General features: G+C 37.3%; 1 protein-coding gene across 5 annotated transcripts in view; it reads right to left on the bottom strand.

Annotated features, from left to right (window-relative positions):
- The window catches only part of MAGI3 (membrane associated guanylate kinase, WW and PDZ domain containing 3), a 280859-nt gene that overhangs the window by 92157 nt on the left and 171682 nt on the right, over window positions 1-17020 (bottom strand). For all 5 annotated transcript variants that reach the window (XM_063625725.1, XM_063625727.1, XM_063625724.1 and 2 more), the window contains exons 3-4: window positions 7707-7826; window positions 2767-2976 (exon numbers count right to left, since the gene is read on the bottom strand). In XM_063625725.1, coding sequence (XP_063481795.1) covers window positions 2767-2976; window positions 7707-7826 — 330 coding nt within the window. The remainder of the gene's footprint in view (window positions 1-2766; window positions 2977-7706; window positions 7827-17020) is intronic.

The raw sequence follows: 17020 nt of genomic DNA, 5'->3' as shown, positions 1-17020 counted from the left end.
CAACCACATAGAATGCATTGTCCACATTGTATCCAACCACTCTGGTTTCCTTGCTATTGCCTGAATATTCTAGGTATGTTCCCATCTCTGGGCATTTGTACCTCCAGTTCTGTCTGTCTAGAATGCTCTTCTCCCAGATATCCTGAGTTTACTCACTCAATTTTTTCAAGTCTTTTCTTCCACACTATCTAAAATTGCAAACCTTGACCACCACATCTTACCACCTCCTGCTCTGCTTTGTTTTTCTCTGTAGCACCATCTAACACACCATGTATGTTATTCATTTAAGTTGGCCACTTCTGTCTCTCCCACCAGAAAGTATAGTTCATGACAGGTTTTTGTCCGTTTTGTTCACTGCTTTATTTCTAACATTTAGCACAATGGCATTTAGTATTCTAGTAAGTGCTCACTACATATCTGTTGAATAAATAAATGAATCAAACACATGATTTATTTTGTATGCAGAAAAAATGATAGAAATGAAAAGGTACCTAATGTACAAATCAATCTGGAAAGGAGTTACATTCTTGGGAAATAACCATGTTGGAGAAAAGTAAAACCAAGTACATAATCTATAATACTTTTCTTAATATAGTTCCAAGCAATTGAATAAAGGAGTTTGCTTAATAGCCAAGGACTTGGGAAGATGTTCTTTATATAAAACCATTTCTTAGAAAAAAATATAATTATTACATAACATATGTTATTGTACATGGCCATTTTAACATTCTTTTGGGTTATTTCTTCAGCAAGATATAAAATAATAAACATACTGGTGTGCACAAATAAACCTCTACCTATCCTCTCCTCATATCCACTCCTGAACAATTTTCTGACATTTCAAGGCAGGGATTCAAAAGCGGTACACAGGCCGGGCACGGTGGCTCACGCCTGTAATCCCAGCACTCTGGGAGGTCAAAGCAGGCAGATCACCAGAGGCCAGGAGTTTGAGACCAGCCTGGCCAGCATGGTGAAACCCTGTCTCTACTAAAAATACAAAAATTATCTGGGCAGGGTGGCACATGCCTGTAATCCCAGCTACTTAGGAGGCTGAGACATGAGAATTGCGTGAGCCCAGGAGACAGAGATTGCAGTGAGCCAAGATCGCACCACTGCACCCCTGCTTGAGCAACAGAGGGAGACTCTGTCTCAAAACAAACAAACAAACAAAAAACAACAAAAGCAACATACAAAGCATATTTCCCCAACTTTGATTGGTTAACTAACAACTACAGTTCATACTTATTCAGAAGGTGAATTCTGTTTGTAGGCAGGTGCTTTGTATTTTTTCACTTAAATGTCCTGTATATTTCCTATTACAAAGAAATATGTAATTCAATGTAAGTGTCCTATGGTATCTATACATAAGAGGTAGTATACGAACTGCCTCCCACACACCCTTGGATATATTCACTTTAAATATTAACATCAAAGAGTATATAACATCAGTTTAACAACTAACTTACATGAAGCATAAACTATAGAGATTACAAACAAGTTTACCTCTAAAAGAACTGCAGTGATCACTTAAAGGCTCTGTATTAGGAAGTAAAAAAAGCACATTTTCTTTTCCCTTAAATCAAGAACATATAAATTCCCATATTGGGAAAGATTCATGGTCTCCAATCCTACTGTTTAGCATTTTTAAATGTTAACAGACTTAATTTTGTGGGATAGCAAAGCTGATATCAACATTAAAAGGCTCTACGGTGTGATGATTTCCCTTAGGAACTCCTAAAAATTAGATGTGAATTCACCTAAACCTTTTAAAACCTGTTTTTAGTATTTACATTTAAATACATTGGGGTAATCCATTTAACATTAAACATATTATGTGAAAGATAGGACTATAAAACAGAACTCACACTCTGGAGTGGGACATAAACAATGAATGTATTAACTCAATAAATATACATATCAAATTTTAATAATTGATGAAGAAAAAGATTAGGGTGCTTTGGAAAAATTATACGGAAATGTGTTCTGCAAATTTGAGGATTTTAGTTCCTATTACATGCCAGGCACTGTTTTTGATGGAAGGGATAGAACAGTAAACAAAAAAAGCAAAACTCCAGCCCTATGAAATTTACATTCTAGTGTTCTGAATGGAATTTTTGCAATGAATATCATTGAATAAGCTCAGCTGTGATTCTATGGTTTCCTAGTTATACTCTCAGTTATAAGTCTAATAACCCTCTAAGCAATCACCACATTAATTAGGGCTACTCAAAAGAAGCAGACTCTTCACCACTGAATTTCTGTTGGTTTTATATTTAATGAAGGGTCTCATATTTGAAATTTTTCTTAGAGTGAATCCAAAATTTAAATTCAAAATATTATAAACCAATCTTTCAGATAATTTTTATCAGCATACTTTCAAACCCTATTTACTTTGTTCAGGCTGAAGTCTACATTCTAAAACATCCATATATTGTTTACATCCTGTAAAGTAAGACATAGGCCAACAAGACTCCCATATTGCAACATCAGAGGCAAATCTCAAATATTTTAAACAGCAGGGTAATGGCATATATTTTATTACTAATGATAGCTTATCACTGATTTATCCAAATTGGAACAACTCACTTTAGCTTATAGGATGGTCTACAGAAATACACTTTGCTCCACATACAACCTTTACAAAAAAATTAAAATCCCATCACTTGCTCTCCATATGCTTTGTAAAAAACTTTAGTGCTTTTAATTCAACGTAATAGTAAAATCAATCTAGAAGATCAGTTAGAAGTTGTTCATCTATTTACAAACCTGCGTTTCCACTGCCATTAATAGCTTCCTTGTCCTCATCTTCTTCCTCTTCAGGAAGAGAGCTATCCATTCTTTCCATCTTGCTGACAGACGTAGTTCGTTTTCTTTGAGATTCTGCATCAAACTCATTATCAAAGAGGACTTGATCAACTGGATCTGGCTGAAAAGGGCTGGGTTCTGCTGGAGGCTTGGGAGTTCCATAGAAGTTTCCTGACGTGAATAAAATAGCAGCTGAAATTACTAATGTTGGAGTGAGAGTCAGAGCAATTTGACCTAGTGTATGTCTCTGCCCTGTTTTTCACAAAGAAGTTTTGAAATATCTACCATAGGGGTGGGCATGGTGGCTCACACTTGTAATCCCAGCACTTCGGGAGGTCGAGATGGGCGAATCATCTGAGGTCAGGAGTTTGAGATCAGCTTGGCCAACATGGCGAAACCCATCTCTACTAAAAATACAAAAATTAGCCAGGTATGGTGGCACATGCCTGTGAATCTCAGTTACTCGGGAGACTGAGGCAGGAAAATCACTTGAATCTAGGAGACAGAGGTGCCAATGAGCTGTGATTGTGCCACTACACTCCAGCCTGGGCGACAAGAGTGAGACTCTGCCCCCCAAAAAAAAAAAAAAAAAAAAATTGAAATATCTACCATTGGCCAAAAGGAGGCCAAAGCACTCAAAGCACTCATCTTAGGAGGAGAGCAAAAATAGGGGAAAGAACTAATTTCTCAAGTGCTCTTCACCATATATTATCTAATATCTTAATACTATTTGTTTAAGGCCAGGAGGTTGACTGTGTGTAAGTAGATTATTCATTCCTACAGGGATTGCCTTACATGGGTTCTGAATTAGGTCATAATTTGTGAATTTAAATGCATTGATGCTGTCATGTAAGACTAATTGGCATAAAAGGTGGGGGTAAATGAGGATAAAACTAACTGAAATAATTTTGTTCTAATGTGTAACATAATGAACTATTTTGGTAAAATGAGGAAGTATGTGGGTAAAGGTTAAGTTAAGAACTAACCAGATCGTATAAAAATGTAGGCTGTTTATGTAAGGATAATTTTTAAAAGTTTTTCTGAGCATTCTATTATTTTATCTGACAATTTATTGAACAAATAGAGACATTAGCAGGATAATTCAGTATTGGCTTACTCTCAGGAAAGCAAGAAATACTTCAATTTTCTCTTGAGAATCTGTAATTTTTGCAGTAAAAATAAATGTTCCAGAAAAGAATGAAAACAATTGAGTATCTTCTCAATTTGTCATGCAGTTCCCACTAGGCCGCCAAATAATATGGGAAAGCACTCAACACGTCTAGCCACATTAACAGTTTGTGGTTCCTACTACTTTTGACATTCTATTAATCATTATGCTAATGTTAGAAAAATATATATATGATTAGAGAGTAAAATACTCATGATTTTTCTAAAATCATACTTTCTAATCAAATTCCTTAGCTCCTAAGGAAGTAATTAAGATGCTCATTCACCTAAGGTAAATTAATGAGGTAGATAATTGACTGTTTTTTCCTAGATGGAAAATAGCATAGGTTCTTCCCCATAATGCTGAGACAAATCTAGATATTACATAGTTTACCTTAAATTGTTCATGTTTTGAGGGGGAAAACATTTAACATGAATTCTTTGGAAGTTTGACTTTCAGCAGTAATTGTCATTAAAATAATGAAGACAAAACAATAAAATCAAACTAAAAAACTTTTCAATGACATCTCTCCCTACTCACCTACTCCCTTGTTTCCAAATCCATATTTGAAATGGAGTTACTCCAGTCGTACAGATGGATGCAAAGATTTGTATGAAAACAGACTAAACTTTCTGCAAACTTTCTAGCTCAGAAGTAAAGCAAAGAACCAATGAAAAAGCCAGTCACGCTTTTCTGGGGCAGCCGGCACAGAAATACACCAAACAGAGATTTGGCTGGAGATTAGGCGGTTCGAGGGTCTCTATTTTTCCTGAATTATGCCCATTAATCACAGTATCAAGGAAACTGGATATACCATGACAGAAATAAAAAGTCCACTTTTTCTAAATAAGGTAGTAGTACTACTAGAAACACATCTTACTGAGAATTCTTGGTAATTATTATCTAACTCGAGAAAGTTTAACCTTTTTCTAACGGGAAAATATAAAAATGCAGGATATGATGACTGCCATCCATAATCACGGAAAAGATTTTAGGACTTCATAATAATTTTGGGCAGTTTCCTTGTTTAAAAAGATAATTATGGGGCTTAGATTAAAAAAAAACTAGCATTGTTTATAAATAAATTAGATCTGGGGGGAGGGATAGCATTAGGAGATATACCTAATGTAAATGATGAGTTAATGGGTGCAGCACACCAACATGGCACTTGTATACATATGTAACAAACCTGCATGTTGTGCACATGTACCCTAGAACTTAAAGTATAATAATAATAAAAATAAATAAATAAATAAAATAAATTAGATCTATTTTTTCTTGAGATGTTGGTAAATACCAAGTTTTCAGATACAGCATACAATTCCAAGGTTTGTGAACCCTAACTATAGTTACTGACAAAGTTTTTCATTGTTTTAGAGCTGTTTTGAAGTTTTTTTTATTTCCTGAAGGCTTTTTCATTTTGACAGAACTGCCAACTATTCAATATTTCAAACATATATAAAATTACAGACTGCAGTATCAGAATAGTATTAGAAATATCTATTTATAAAATTTACTTATATAAGTGTATGTACATGTATTTATTTATATACACATCATCTAGATATTATTGCTAGATTGCTTTCAAATCTCCCTTCTTTTTCTCTTTAAGGATATATACGTATATGGTCACAACTACAATTAAAGCCCTAACTTCCTGTCCCTATAGCCACTCCCTCCCTGACTGTCCTGAAGTTGATATGTGTCTTTCCTCCTGAATATACATCTAGGATATGTATATATGCATCTATACCACGTAAATACTATTGTTTTCATAAAAGCTTCACAGAGTATTTTCCTAATATTTCACATATTTTTTCATAAATGGTATAATGTACATATCCTTTTGTAACTTTCTTTTTATACAATTTTATACCTTTATATAATTTTATACTTTTTATGTCTCTTAAGACTTATTAATGTTGATACCTATAAATCTAGTACATTGAACTGCTGTATAGCAGACCATTTTTATGAACAAATTAAAATGTATGTTATTCATTCTACTAAAGGAGAGTTGTTTCCATTCTGTCACTGTTTCACACTATAACAAATATTCCCATATGTGTCTACATATGCATATGGGCAACAGTTTTTCTTGGGTAGATGTCTAGAGAGGGGCACTGCTAGATCAGAGTTATGTATATCTTCAAATTTACCAGCCACTGCCACAATGCTCTCCAAAAAGACTATACCATTTTATACTCTTGCCAGCAGTGTATGGAAATTTCCATTTCTTGCAATTATCAGACTGTAAAATTGTTGCCAATCTATGGATGTGAAATAATGTATAACTATTTTAATTTGCATTTTCTTTGAACTGAGCACACAGCAATTAATAATATGTAATATGCCACTTCGTCCATACCAAGCTCTTACATTTAATGGAAGAAAATGTAGAGTATCTTCATCATTTAAGGGGAGAGGGCTTCTTAAAAACAAAACAAAACAAAACAGAACAAAAAAACTTCAAAAGCACTTTAATCTTGTTCATTACAGTATTCCGAGATTCTCTTTTAGTGCTTGGCACATAGTAGGTACTTAATAAATGGTTGTTTAATGAATGAAACAGGATAAAACGAATGAACAAATGAATAAGTCATGGGCGCTAAGCCCAGAAAAGGTAGTTAGGTTAAACTTAGCAGATGAAAGGAAATCATTGAAAGTTCTGAATAGGAGAGAGACATGATAAAGCTGCTCTTGAAGAAGACTAGCATGGTAGCATTGAGCAGGGTGGAAGAAATTGGAACAAATGAGATCAGCAGCAATAGTCCACACATGAGCTCTTCTAGTGGGCCTATAATGAGGTGGTGAAAGTGAAAGAAGGGTATTGTGAATGCAGCTACAAAAGAAGAAATGATGAGATTTGGCAAATGGATGTGAAATGTGAGAAAAAGGAGAAAGTAAATAATGATTTCACTGTTCTGAGATCACGGTGCTGCTAAAGAGAGAAATGATGAAGAATTTCTCTTTTGGATAGAACACAAATGCATATTTAGATATGCTGAATTCCAGGTTAGATATTTATTGAACACTATCTTTAGGCACTGAAGATAATATCAAGTAAGAAAGACATGACCATTACTATCACAGAGCTTGTAAACAGGGAACTATAAAAGTATGAAAAAGCAATAATGGACCATAGCGTAGGGTGCTGTGGAAGTGGATGACCTTGCCAGGGAAGGGTATGTTACATAAGGGGAAAAATAGATCTAACAGAGTCATTTAAAAATGGAAATTGATCTCAAATATCAAATATCAATGGAATCAAGTGGGTAGAGGAAACAGAAATGAAAAGAAAACCAATTATTCTGTTTTTGTTGTTTTCTCCCCAAATTTTATATTCTCTTTTTTCCAGGATAGTCAAGGTACATACAAGTTTTTTAGAGTACAGATTTTGAATTCCTAACCACAAATAGAATGCAATCAACAAATACTCACTGAGTTCACATGATGAATGTGAATTACTATGAAATATATAAACTGGCCAGTTTGGCTGATTTTTAGTATATTGTTCACAATCAACTTTAAAATATGATGGATTTTTTTGCTTATTATTTAATCCCATTTTAATTAATAAATTACAAATCTCCCCATCAAAAGAAAATTTTCTCAAAAACAGAGAGAAAAAAGGTTTTTCAAAAAGTGGTACTTTACTAGTCAAATTCTCTCTGAAATAATTCCAGTCGTTCAGAAGTTTTTTGGGTGGTAGTGATGTTATTTGGGGACATACCATCATATGTCCCACTTTCTAACAATGCTCCACTCTCTTCCAGTGCTTTGAACTGTTCAACGGAAATGAAATTATAATCCACTCCTGGTACTTCCCCATCCCTGGGGGCCCTTGTAGTGCCTAAGAAAAAAGAAAAAAAAAGTAGGTTGTAAAGTACTTTTAAACTTACAAAATATTCAAAGTAATAGAATATTCAGTTTGTAAAGAACACATAAGAGATATTTCATTCCCCTGCCCCAACTTTATTAAGGTAAAATTCACAGATAAAATTGTATATATTTATAGCATACAACATGATGTTTTGATATATGTGCATACCTGGTGAAAGACAGACTTATTTTAAAGTAGTTATCCTACTTATTTTTTTCATTTCTAGCATAAATGTAAACATTCTACTTACTAGAGTCATGAAAGACAAAAAATAATATTTTTTATAAGTTATTTTAATGAACTTTATTTTTAAAAGTTGGACAAACACTGGTTACAAAGTTACTTTATACGTTAATAAAACGCTTAAGATAGGTATTCACATATGGCTTCTTAGCCATTATTCTCTTCAAGTAATTTTTAAAAATTAAGCAGTAAGTAAATTGTTTCATAAAATTAACTACAGTAACAGTAAGTAAATTGTTTCATAAAATTAACTACAGTAACAGATCACTAAATGCTAAAGTACAATCTTTGTTTCAGCTTCAAGGTATAAATTCAGGTTATGGCAGCATCGCTATATTTGACTGAATTTTACTAAACAAGAGTCACTTTTACAAAATGTCATTTCAAATACTACATAATACAAAGAGATCCAGGATTTTCACTGGGAATTGGTTGCAAGTCTAGGAAAAGAACACTTTCCTTCTCAAACCTGTTCCTCCACTTAGGCCCCTATTCAGTAATAGCGCTCCAGGTAGGAAATCTGAGAGTCAGTTGTCTTGGGCTCCTCCCTCTACTCCACATCCAGTCACCAAATCTACCTCATAAGTATCTCTAAATACTTCTTTTCATTCCCATAATCACTGAATTCATATCATTATCTAGGACTGGTATTGTTGGTACCCCGAGGTCAACCTTTACCTCTTCCCAGCTACACTCCTCCTAGTCACTGCAGTCAGTGACTTTTCTAAAACACAGTCTGAGGAAACAAACAAAATCTCTCTCTAAACCTATCAATAGCTTCCCATGATCCTTGGTATAAAATCCAGATTCTATAACAACACATTTTAAAAAGCCCTTTGCGATCTGGCCCCTGGAAACCTCCCTAACTTCTTTCTTGCCTCATTCCTTTCACATTAGGCTTTAGTATACTATACATATTTTTCAATTATTTTAATGTTCCTTTCACTCACATACTTTCAAAGCCGTTGTCATGTCCCCAGAGGACTTTCTACTCCCTTTCCCACTCTCACCTCAGCTAACTTCTACTCATCCTTCAGGTCCTGGCTTAGAAAGTTCCTTTAGAGAACCTTCCCTGATTTCTATCTAGGGTATGGCAACATGCAGAAACCATGTCGATTTAATTCAGAGTAATAGCCCCAAGTCTTGACACAGTGCAAAGATCACAGTAGGTGCTGAATATACATAGCTGTCAAATAAATTAAGTGAAATTGTAAACAAATGCATTTAGGACAGTGCCTGGCAATATGCTCTTATTATTATTGTAAGTTAATTCATGGGAAACTCTTAATTGCTCCTACTGTTTTTAGTCACATTACATTCTATTATATTCTGTAACATGCAAAAAAACAAAGATTATGATAACAAATTAACAGTAACAATCTGAGAAAATAATGATTATGTCAACATTCTGTGCAACAAAGATGAATTTTTCTCCCCCATTTTTTAGCCCAATTTTTTTTCTAAAAATAAGCATTTCTTTACCTGTTTTACATCATAGAGGATATAAAATCTGGAAAACAGCTTTTTTCCTTTAATTTTTAATACTTTTTTTATTTTCAAATTTTTATATTTCTCATATATTGACCAAAACTACATTGTTAGATTCTCTGAATCAACAGCTTCTTAGCTCCATATTAAATAAAACTTAACATTAGACATTAACTCAAGCCTGGGCAACATAGTAAGACCTTGTCTCTATAAAAAAATTTTAAAAATTAGCCAGGTGTAGTGGTGCACACCAGTAGTCCTAGCTACTCGTGAGGCTGAGGTGGGAAGATAAATTTGAGACCAGGAGTTCAAGGATGCAGTGATGCAGTGGGTTATCATTGCAGCACCACTGCACTCCAGCCTTGATGACAGGGTGAGAGCCTGTCTCTTAAAAAAAAAAGTAAATTCAATGATTAAAATTATACTTTGTAATTATCTATGACAGATGGAAAAAATATGATGACGATATTTTGCACCTCCTAAGAAGTGGGGCCTGTTGCCTCATCCCTTGAATTTGGACTGGACTGATGATATGCTTTGATGAATTTAATGTGAAGGCTGTGATGTTGTCCAAGTTTGGGGATCTAGACTTCCATCTTCACCCTCTTGGAATGCTCCTGCTACCATGCAAGGAAGTCCACGCTAGACTACTGAGTGATAAAGAGAGCCCAAGCCAACAAAAAGCAGCAAGGCCCCAGACACATGAATGAGACCATCTTAGCCCCTCCAGCTCCAGTTGAGCTGTCAATGACTACAGCCACATGAATGGTCCCAACTGAGCCCAACTCATGAAATCATGAGAAATACGCATCACTATTTTAAGCCACTAAGTTTTGGGGTAGTCTGTTATGCAGCAAAAGCTAATTGAGATATCCAAATACACTCCACTATAAAACATAATGACTAAAAAAAATTTAAAAGCAAGCCATATTATAGATAATACTATAAAAACAGCACTGATTGAAAGGGCAGGAGGAACTCTGTTTTGGTCTGCGATTATTATTAACGGCACAATTTAGACAACTACTTAATCTCTTTTGGCTTTCTCTTTCTGCAAGGTGGTGTTGAGCAGGATGTTGTCCATGATTCTTTTCATTGACAGATACGAATGTTATGTGTAACTCTACCACATATTTCTAAGACTAGAAAATAGTTTTAATGTTAATTCTCTTTACAAAGTATTATAAATTTTCACTCTCCCCACAAAACCATACAACCCAAAACACATAAAGTTATCTTCCTTCCTTCACCCCATTGCTTTTCGCATTCCATAAAATTTATTTTTATATTCTCCTGTCTACTTTATATAAAGCTTTCTACATCCCCCCTCACGCCCAGTTCTCACCACATTTCTCCTTTATACATAAAAATTCCTCCAAAGAGTTCTTTGGAGCCATACAGTCTCCAATTTTCCTCTCACTGTCTCCTGAGCCTATTCAAGTAAGATCTTTTCCCCAACCATTCACTGAGACAATGTGCTATGTTTCAACAATAGTCTCCACTTCGCTGAACTCAATGGCCAAGTCTTACCCTCATCTTAACTGACCTATGAATAACATTTGACATAACTGATCATTTACCCTTTCTGTTTAGTTATAAGCAAATCAACCCAAGCAAAAAACAGAACATTACCAGAACCTCAAAAACCTTCTTGTGTGTCTCTGATGATAAACCTCTCCCTCTCTCCATCCTCAAAAGTGACTACCATCTTGACATCTATGATGATGATTTCCTTTCCTTTTTAATGATTGTACCAACTAAATAATGCATTTTTTAGCAACATAGTTTAGTTTTGCCACTTTTGCAACCTCATATGAATGAAATCACATAACATGCATCCTCTTCTGTCCACACCAATACTTGTCATGAGGCTTCTAAGATTTTTCCAATATCCTGGGTGTGTAAAGTCACCTCACTGTGTATTTAATCCCATGCTTTCTTTAAAGCCATACTATTCATATGCTCCGGATGTATCATCCACAACCTCAACAATGAACAAGACATCCGAAAAATAGGAAGGCTACTCAAGATTTTACCCCGTACTTCAACCTCACAAAGCAACTGCTTTATGAGATTAAACATTCTTTTTAATACATTTAGAAGGCATATAGATTTCCTCTGTTGTGAAGTGGTTATTCAAGTCTTTCCCCATTTCTCTGTTGGGTTTGTGTCTTTAAAATTGATTTGTGGGAGCTGGCAAGATGCCCAAATAGGAAAAGCTCTGGTCTGCAGCTCCCAGCAAGACCAACACAGAAGGTGGGTGGTTTCTGCATTTCCAACTGAGGTACCCAGTTAATCTCGTTGGGACTGGTTAGACAGTGGGTGCAGCCCACGGAAGGTGAGTAGAAGCAGGGTGGGGCAGCGCCTCACCTGGGAAGCACAAGGGGCCAGGGAACTCCCTCCCCTAGCCAAGGGAAGCCATGAGGGACTGTGCTATCTGGCCCAAATACTATGCTTTTCCCACAGTTTTTCCGACCTGCAGACCAGGAGATTCCCTCGTGTGCCTACACCACTAGGGCCCTGGGTTTCAAGCACAAAACTAGGTGGCTGTTTGGGCAGACACTGAGCTAGCTGCAGGAGTTTTTTTCTTGTACTCCAGAGAGACAGAACTGTTCACTTCCCCGCAAAGGGGGCTGAAGCCAGGGAGCGAAGTGGTCTTGGTCAGTGGGTCCCACTCCCACAGAGCCCAGTAAGAACCACTGGCTTGAAATTCTCAATGCCAGCACAGCAGTCTGAAGTTGACCTGGGATGATCGAGCTTGGTGGGGGGAGGGGCGTCCACCATTGCCGAGACTTGGGTACGTGGTTTTCCCCTCACAGTGTTAAGGAAGCTGCCAGGAAGTTCGGACTGTGCGGAACTCACTGCAGCGCAGAAAAATGGCTGTGGCCAGACTGCTTCTCTAGATTCCTCCTCACTGGGCAGGCCATCTCTGAAAGAAAGGCAGAAGCCCCAGTCAGGGGCTTATAGATAAAACTCCCATCTCCCTGGGACAGAGCACCTGGGGGAAGGGACAGCTGTGGGTGCAGCTTCAGCAGACTTAAATGTTCCTGCCTGCCAACTCTGAAGAAAGCAGCAGATCTCCCAGCACAGTGCTCAAGCTCTGCTTAGGGACAGACTGCCTCCTCAAGTGGGTCCCTGACCCCCGTGCCTTCTGACTGGGAGACACCTCCCAGCAGGAGTCAACAGACACCTCATACAGGAGAGCTCTGGCTGCCATCAGATGGGTGCCCCTCTGGGACGAAGTTTCCAGAGGAAGGAGCAGGCAGCAATCTTTGCTGTTCTGCAGCATCTGCTGGTGATACCAGGCAAACAGGGTCTGGAGAGGACCTCTAGCAAACTCCAGCAGACCTGCAGAAGAGGGGCCTGACTTTTAGAAGGAAAACTAACAAACAGAAAGCAATAACATCAACATTAACCAAAAGGATGCTCACACAAAAACCCCATCCAAAGGCCATCAGCATCAAAGATCAAAGGTAGATAAATCCACAGAGATGAGGAAAAACCAGCGCAAAAATGCTGAAAATTCCAAAAACCAGAATGCTTCTTCTCCTCCAGATAATCACAACTCCTCTCTGACAAGGGCACAAAACTGGACAGAGAATGAGTTTGCTGAATTGACAGAAGTAGGCTTCAGGAGGTGGGTAATAACAAACTCCTCTGAGCTAAAGGACCATGTTCTAACCCAATGCAAGGAAGCTAAGAACATTGATAAAAGGTTACACGAACTGCTAACTAGAATAACCAGTTTAGAGAAAAACATAAATGACCTGATGGAGCTGAAAAACACAGCACGAAAACTTCATGAAGTATATGCAAGTATCAATAGCCAAATCAATCAAGTGGAAGAAAGGATATCAGAGACTGAAGATCAACTTAATGAAATAAAGCACAAAGCCAAAATTAGAGAAAAAAGAATGAAAGGGAACAAACAAAGCTTCCAAGAAATATGAGACTATGTGAAAAGGCCAAACCTATGATTGATTGGTGTACCTGAGAGTGACAGGGAGAATGGGACCAAGTTGGAAAACACACTTCGGGATATCATCCAGGAGAACCTCCCCAACCTAGCAAGACAGGCCAACTTTCAAATTCAGGAAATATAGAGAACACCATTAAGATACTCCTTGGGAAAAGCAATCATAAGACACATGATCATCAGATTCTCCAAGGTTGAAATGAAGGAAAAAATGTTAAGGGCAGCCAGAGAGAAAGGTCAGACTACCTACAAAGGGAAGCCCATCAGACTCACAGCAGATCTCTGCAGAAACTCTACAAGCCAGAAGAGAGTAGGCGGCCAATATTCAACATTCTTAAAGAAAAGGATTTTCAATCCAGAATTTCAAATCTATCCAAACTAAGCTTCAGAAGCAAGGGAGAAATAAAAGCCTTTACAGACAAGCAAATGCTGAGGGATTTTGTCACTAATAGGCCTGCCTTACTCCTGAAGGAAGCACTAAATATGGAAAGGAAAAACTGGTACCAGCCACTGCAAAGACATACCAAAATATAAAGACCAACAACCCTATGAAGAAACTGCATCAACTAATGTGCAAAATAACCAGCTAGCATCATGATGACAGGATACAATTAATACATAACAATATTAACCTTAAATGTAAATGGGCTGAATACCCCAATTAAAAGACACAGACTGGCAAATTGGATAAAGGAGTCAAGACCTTTTGGTGTGCTGTATTCAGGAGACCCATCTCATGTGCAAAGACACACATAGGCTCAAAATAAACGGATGGAGGAATATTCACCAAGCAAATGGAAAGCCAAAAAAAAAAAAAAAAAAAAAAGCAGGGTTGCAATCCTAGTCTCTGATAAAACAGACTTTAAACCAACAAAGATCAAAAGAGACAAAGAAGGGCATTACATAATGGTAAAGGGATCCATGCAACAAGAGCTAACTATCCCAAATATATATGCACCCAATACAGGAGCACCCAGATTCATAAAGCAAGTTCTTAGAGACCTACAAAGAGACTTAGATTCCCACACAATAATAGTGGGAGACTTTAACACCCCACTGTCAGTATTAGACAGATCAACAAGACAGAAAATTAACAAGGATATTTAGGATTTGAACTCAGCTCTGGACCAAGCAGACCTAATAGACATCTACTGAACTCTTCACCCCAAATCAACAGAATATACATTCTTCTCAGCACCACATCACACTTACTCTAAAATCAACTACATAATTGGAAGTAAAACACTCCTCAGCAAATGCAAATGAACAGAAATCATAACAAACGCTCTCTCAGACCACAGTGCAATCAAATTGGAACTCAGGATTAAGAAACTCACCCAAAACCGCACAACTACTTAGAAACTGAAAAACCTGCTCCTGAATGACTACTGGGTAAATAACGAAATTAAGGAAGAAATAAAGATGTTCTTTGAAACCAATGAGAACAAAGACAAAATGTACCAGAATCTCTGGGACACAGCTAAAGCAGTGTTTAGACGGAAGCTTATAGCACTGAATGCCCACATCAGAAAACCGGAAAGATCTAAAATAGACACCCTAACATCACAATTAAAAGAACTAGAGAAGCAAGAGCAAACAAATTCAAAAGCTAGCAGGACAGGGCTGGTGCAGTGGCTCACGCCTGTAATCCCAGCACTTTGGGAGGCTGAGGCGGGCAGATCACGAGGTCAGGAGATCGAGACCATCCTGGCTAACATGGTGAAACCCCATCTCTACTAAAAATACAAAAAATTAGCAGGGTGTAGTGGCGGGCACCTGTAGTCCCAGCTACTTGGGAGGCTGAGGCAGGAGAATGGTGTGAACCCGGGAGGCGGAGCTTGCAGTGAGCCGAGATTGTGCCACTGCACTCCAGCCTGGGTGACAGAGCGAGACTCCGTCTCAAAAAAAAAGCTAGCAGAACAGAAGAAATAACCAAGATCAAAGCAGAACTGAAGATGATAGAGACATGAAATACCCTCCAAAAAAATCAATGAATCCAGGAGCTGGTTTTTTGAAAAGACTAACAAAACAGACCACTAGCCAGAATAAAAAAGAAGAAAAGAGAGAAGAATCAAATAAATGCAATAAAAAATGATAAAGGGGATATCACCACTGATCCCACAGAAATACAAACTACCATCAGAGAATACTACAAATGCCTCTATACAAATAAACTAGAAAATCTAGAAGAAACGGATAAATTCCTGGACACATACATCCTCCCAAGACTAAACCACGAAGAAGTCAGACTCCTGAATAGACCAGTAACAAGTTCTGAAATTGAGGCAGTAATTAATAGCCTACCAACCAAAAAAAGCACAGGATCAGAGGGATTCACAGCCAAATTCTACCAGAGGTACAAAGGGGAGCTGGTACCATTCCTTTAGAAACTATTCCAAACAATAGAAAAAGAGGGACTCCTCCCTAACTCATTTAATGAGGCCAGCATCATCCTGATACCAAAACCTGGCAGAGACACAACACAAAAAGAAAGTTTCAGGCCAATATCCCTAATGAACATCGATGCGAAAAACCTCAATAAAATACCGGCAAACTGAATCCAGCAGTACATCGAAAAGCTTATCCACCACGATCCAGTTGGCTTCATCCCTGGGATGCAATGCTGGTTCAACATATGCAAATCAATAAATGTAATCCATCACATAAACAGAACAAATGACAAAAACCACATGATTATCTCAATAGACGCAGAAAAGGCCTTCAATAATATTCAACACACCTTCATGCTAAAAACTCTCAATAAACTGGGCATTGATGGAACATATCTCAAAATAGTAAGAGCTATTTATGACAAACCCACAGCCAATATCATACTGAATGGACAAAAGCCGGAAGCATTCCCTTTGAAAACTGGCACAAGACAAGGATCCCCTCTCTCACCACTCCTATTCAACGTAGTATTGGAAGTTCTGGCCAGGGCAATTAGGCAAGAGAAAGAAATAAAGGTATTCAAATAGGAAGAGAGGAAGTCAATTTTTCTCTGTTTGCAGATGACATGGTTGTATATTTAGAAAACCCCATCTTCTCAGCCCAAAAACTCCTTAAGCTGATAAGCAACTTCAGGAAAGTCTCAGGATACAAAATCAACGTGCAAAAATCACAAGCATTCCTGTACACCAATGATAGGCAGAGAGCCAAATCATGAGTGAACTCCCATGCACAATTGCTACAAAGAGAATAAAATATCTAGGAATCCAACTTAGAAGGGACATGAAGGACCTCTTCAAGGAGAACTACAAACCACTGCTCAAGGAAATACGAGAGGACACAAACAAATGGAAAAACATTCCATGCTCATGAATAGGAAAAACCAATATTGTGAAAATGGCCATACTACCCAAAGTAATTTATAGACTCAATGCTATGCCCATCAAGCTACCATTAACTTTCTTCACATAACTAGAAAAAACTACTTTAAATTTCATATGGAAACAAA

This window comes from Symphalangus syndactylus, chromosome 12 (assembly GCF_028878055.3).
Source record: "Symphalangus syndactylus isolate Jambi chromosome 12, NHGRI_mSymSyn1-v2.1_pri, whole genome shotgun sequence".
Lineage (NCBI taxonomy): Eukaryota > Metazoa > Chordata > Mammalia > Primates > Hylobatidae > Symphalangus > Symphalangus syndactylus.
The sequence above is the reverse complement of the archived record's forward strand: the minus strand, read 5'-3'. Positions and strand labels throughout refer to the sequence as shown.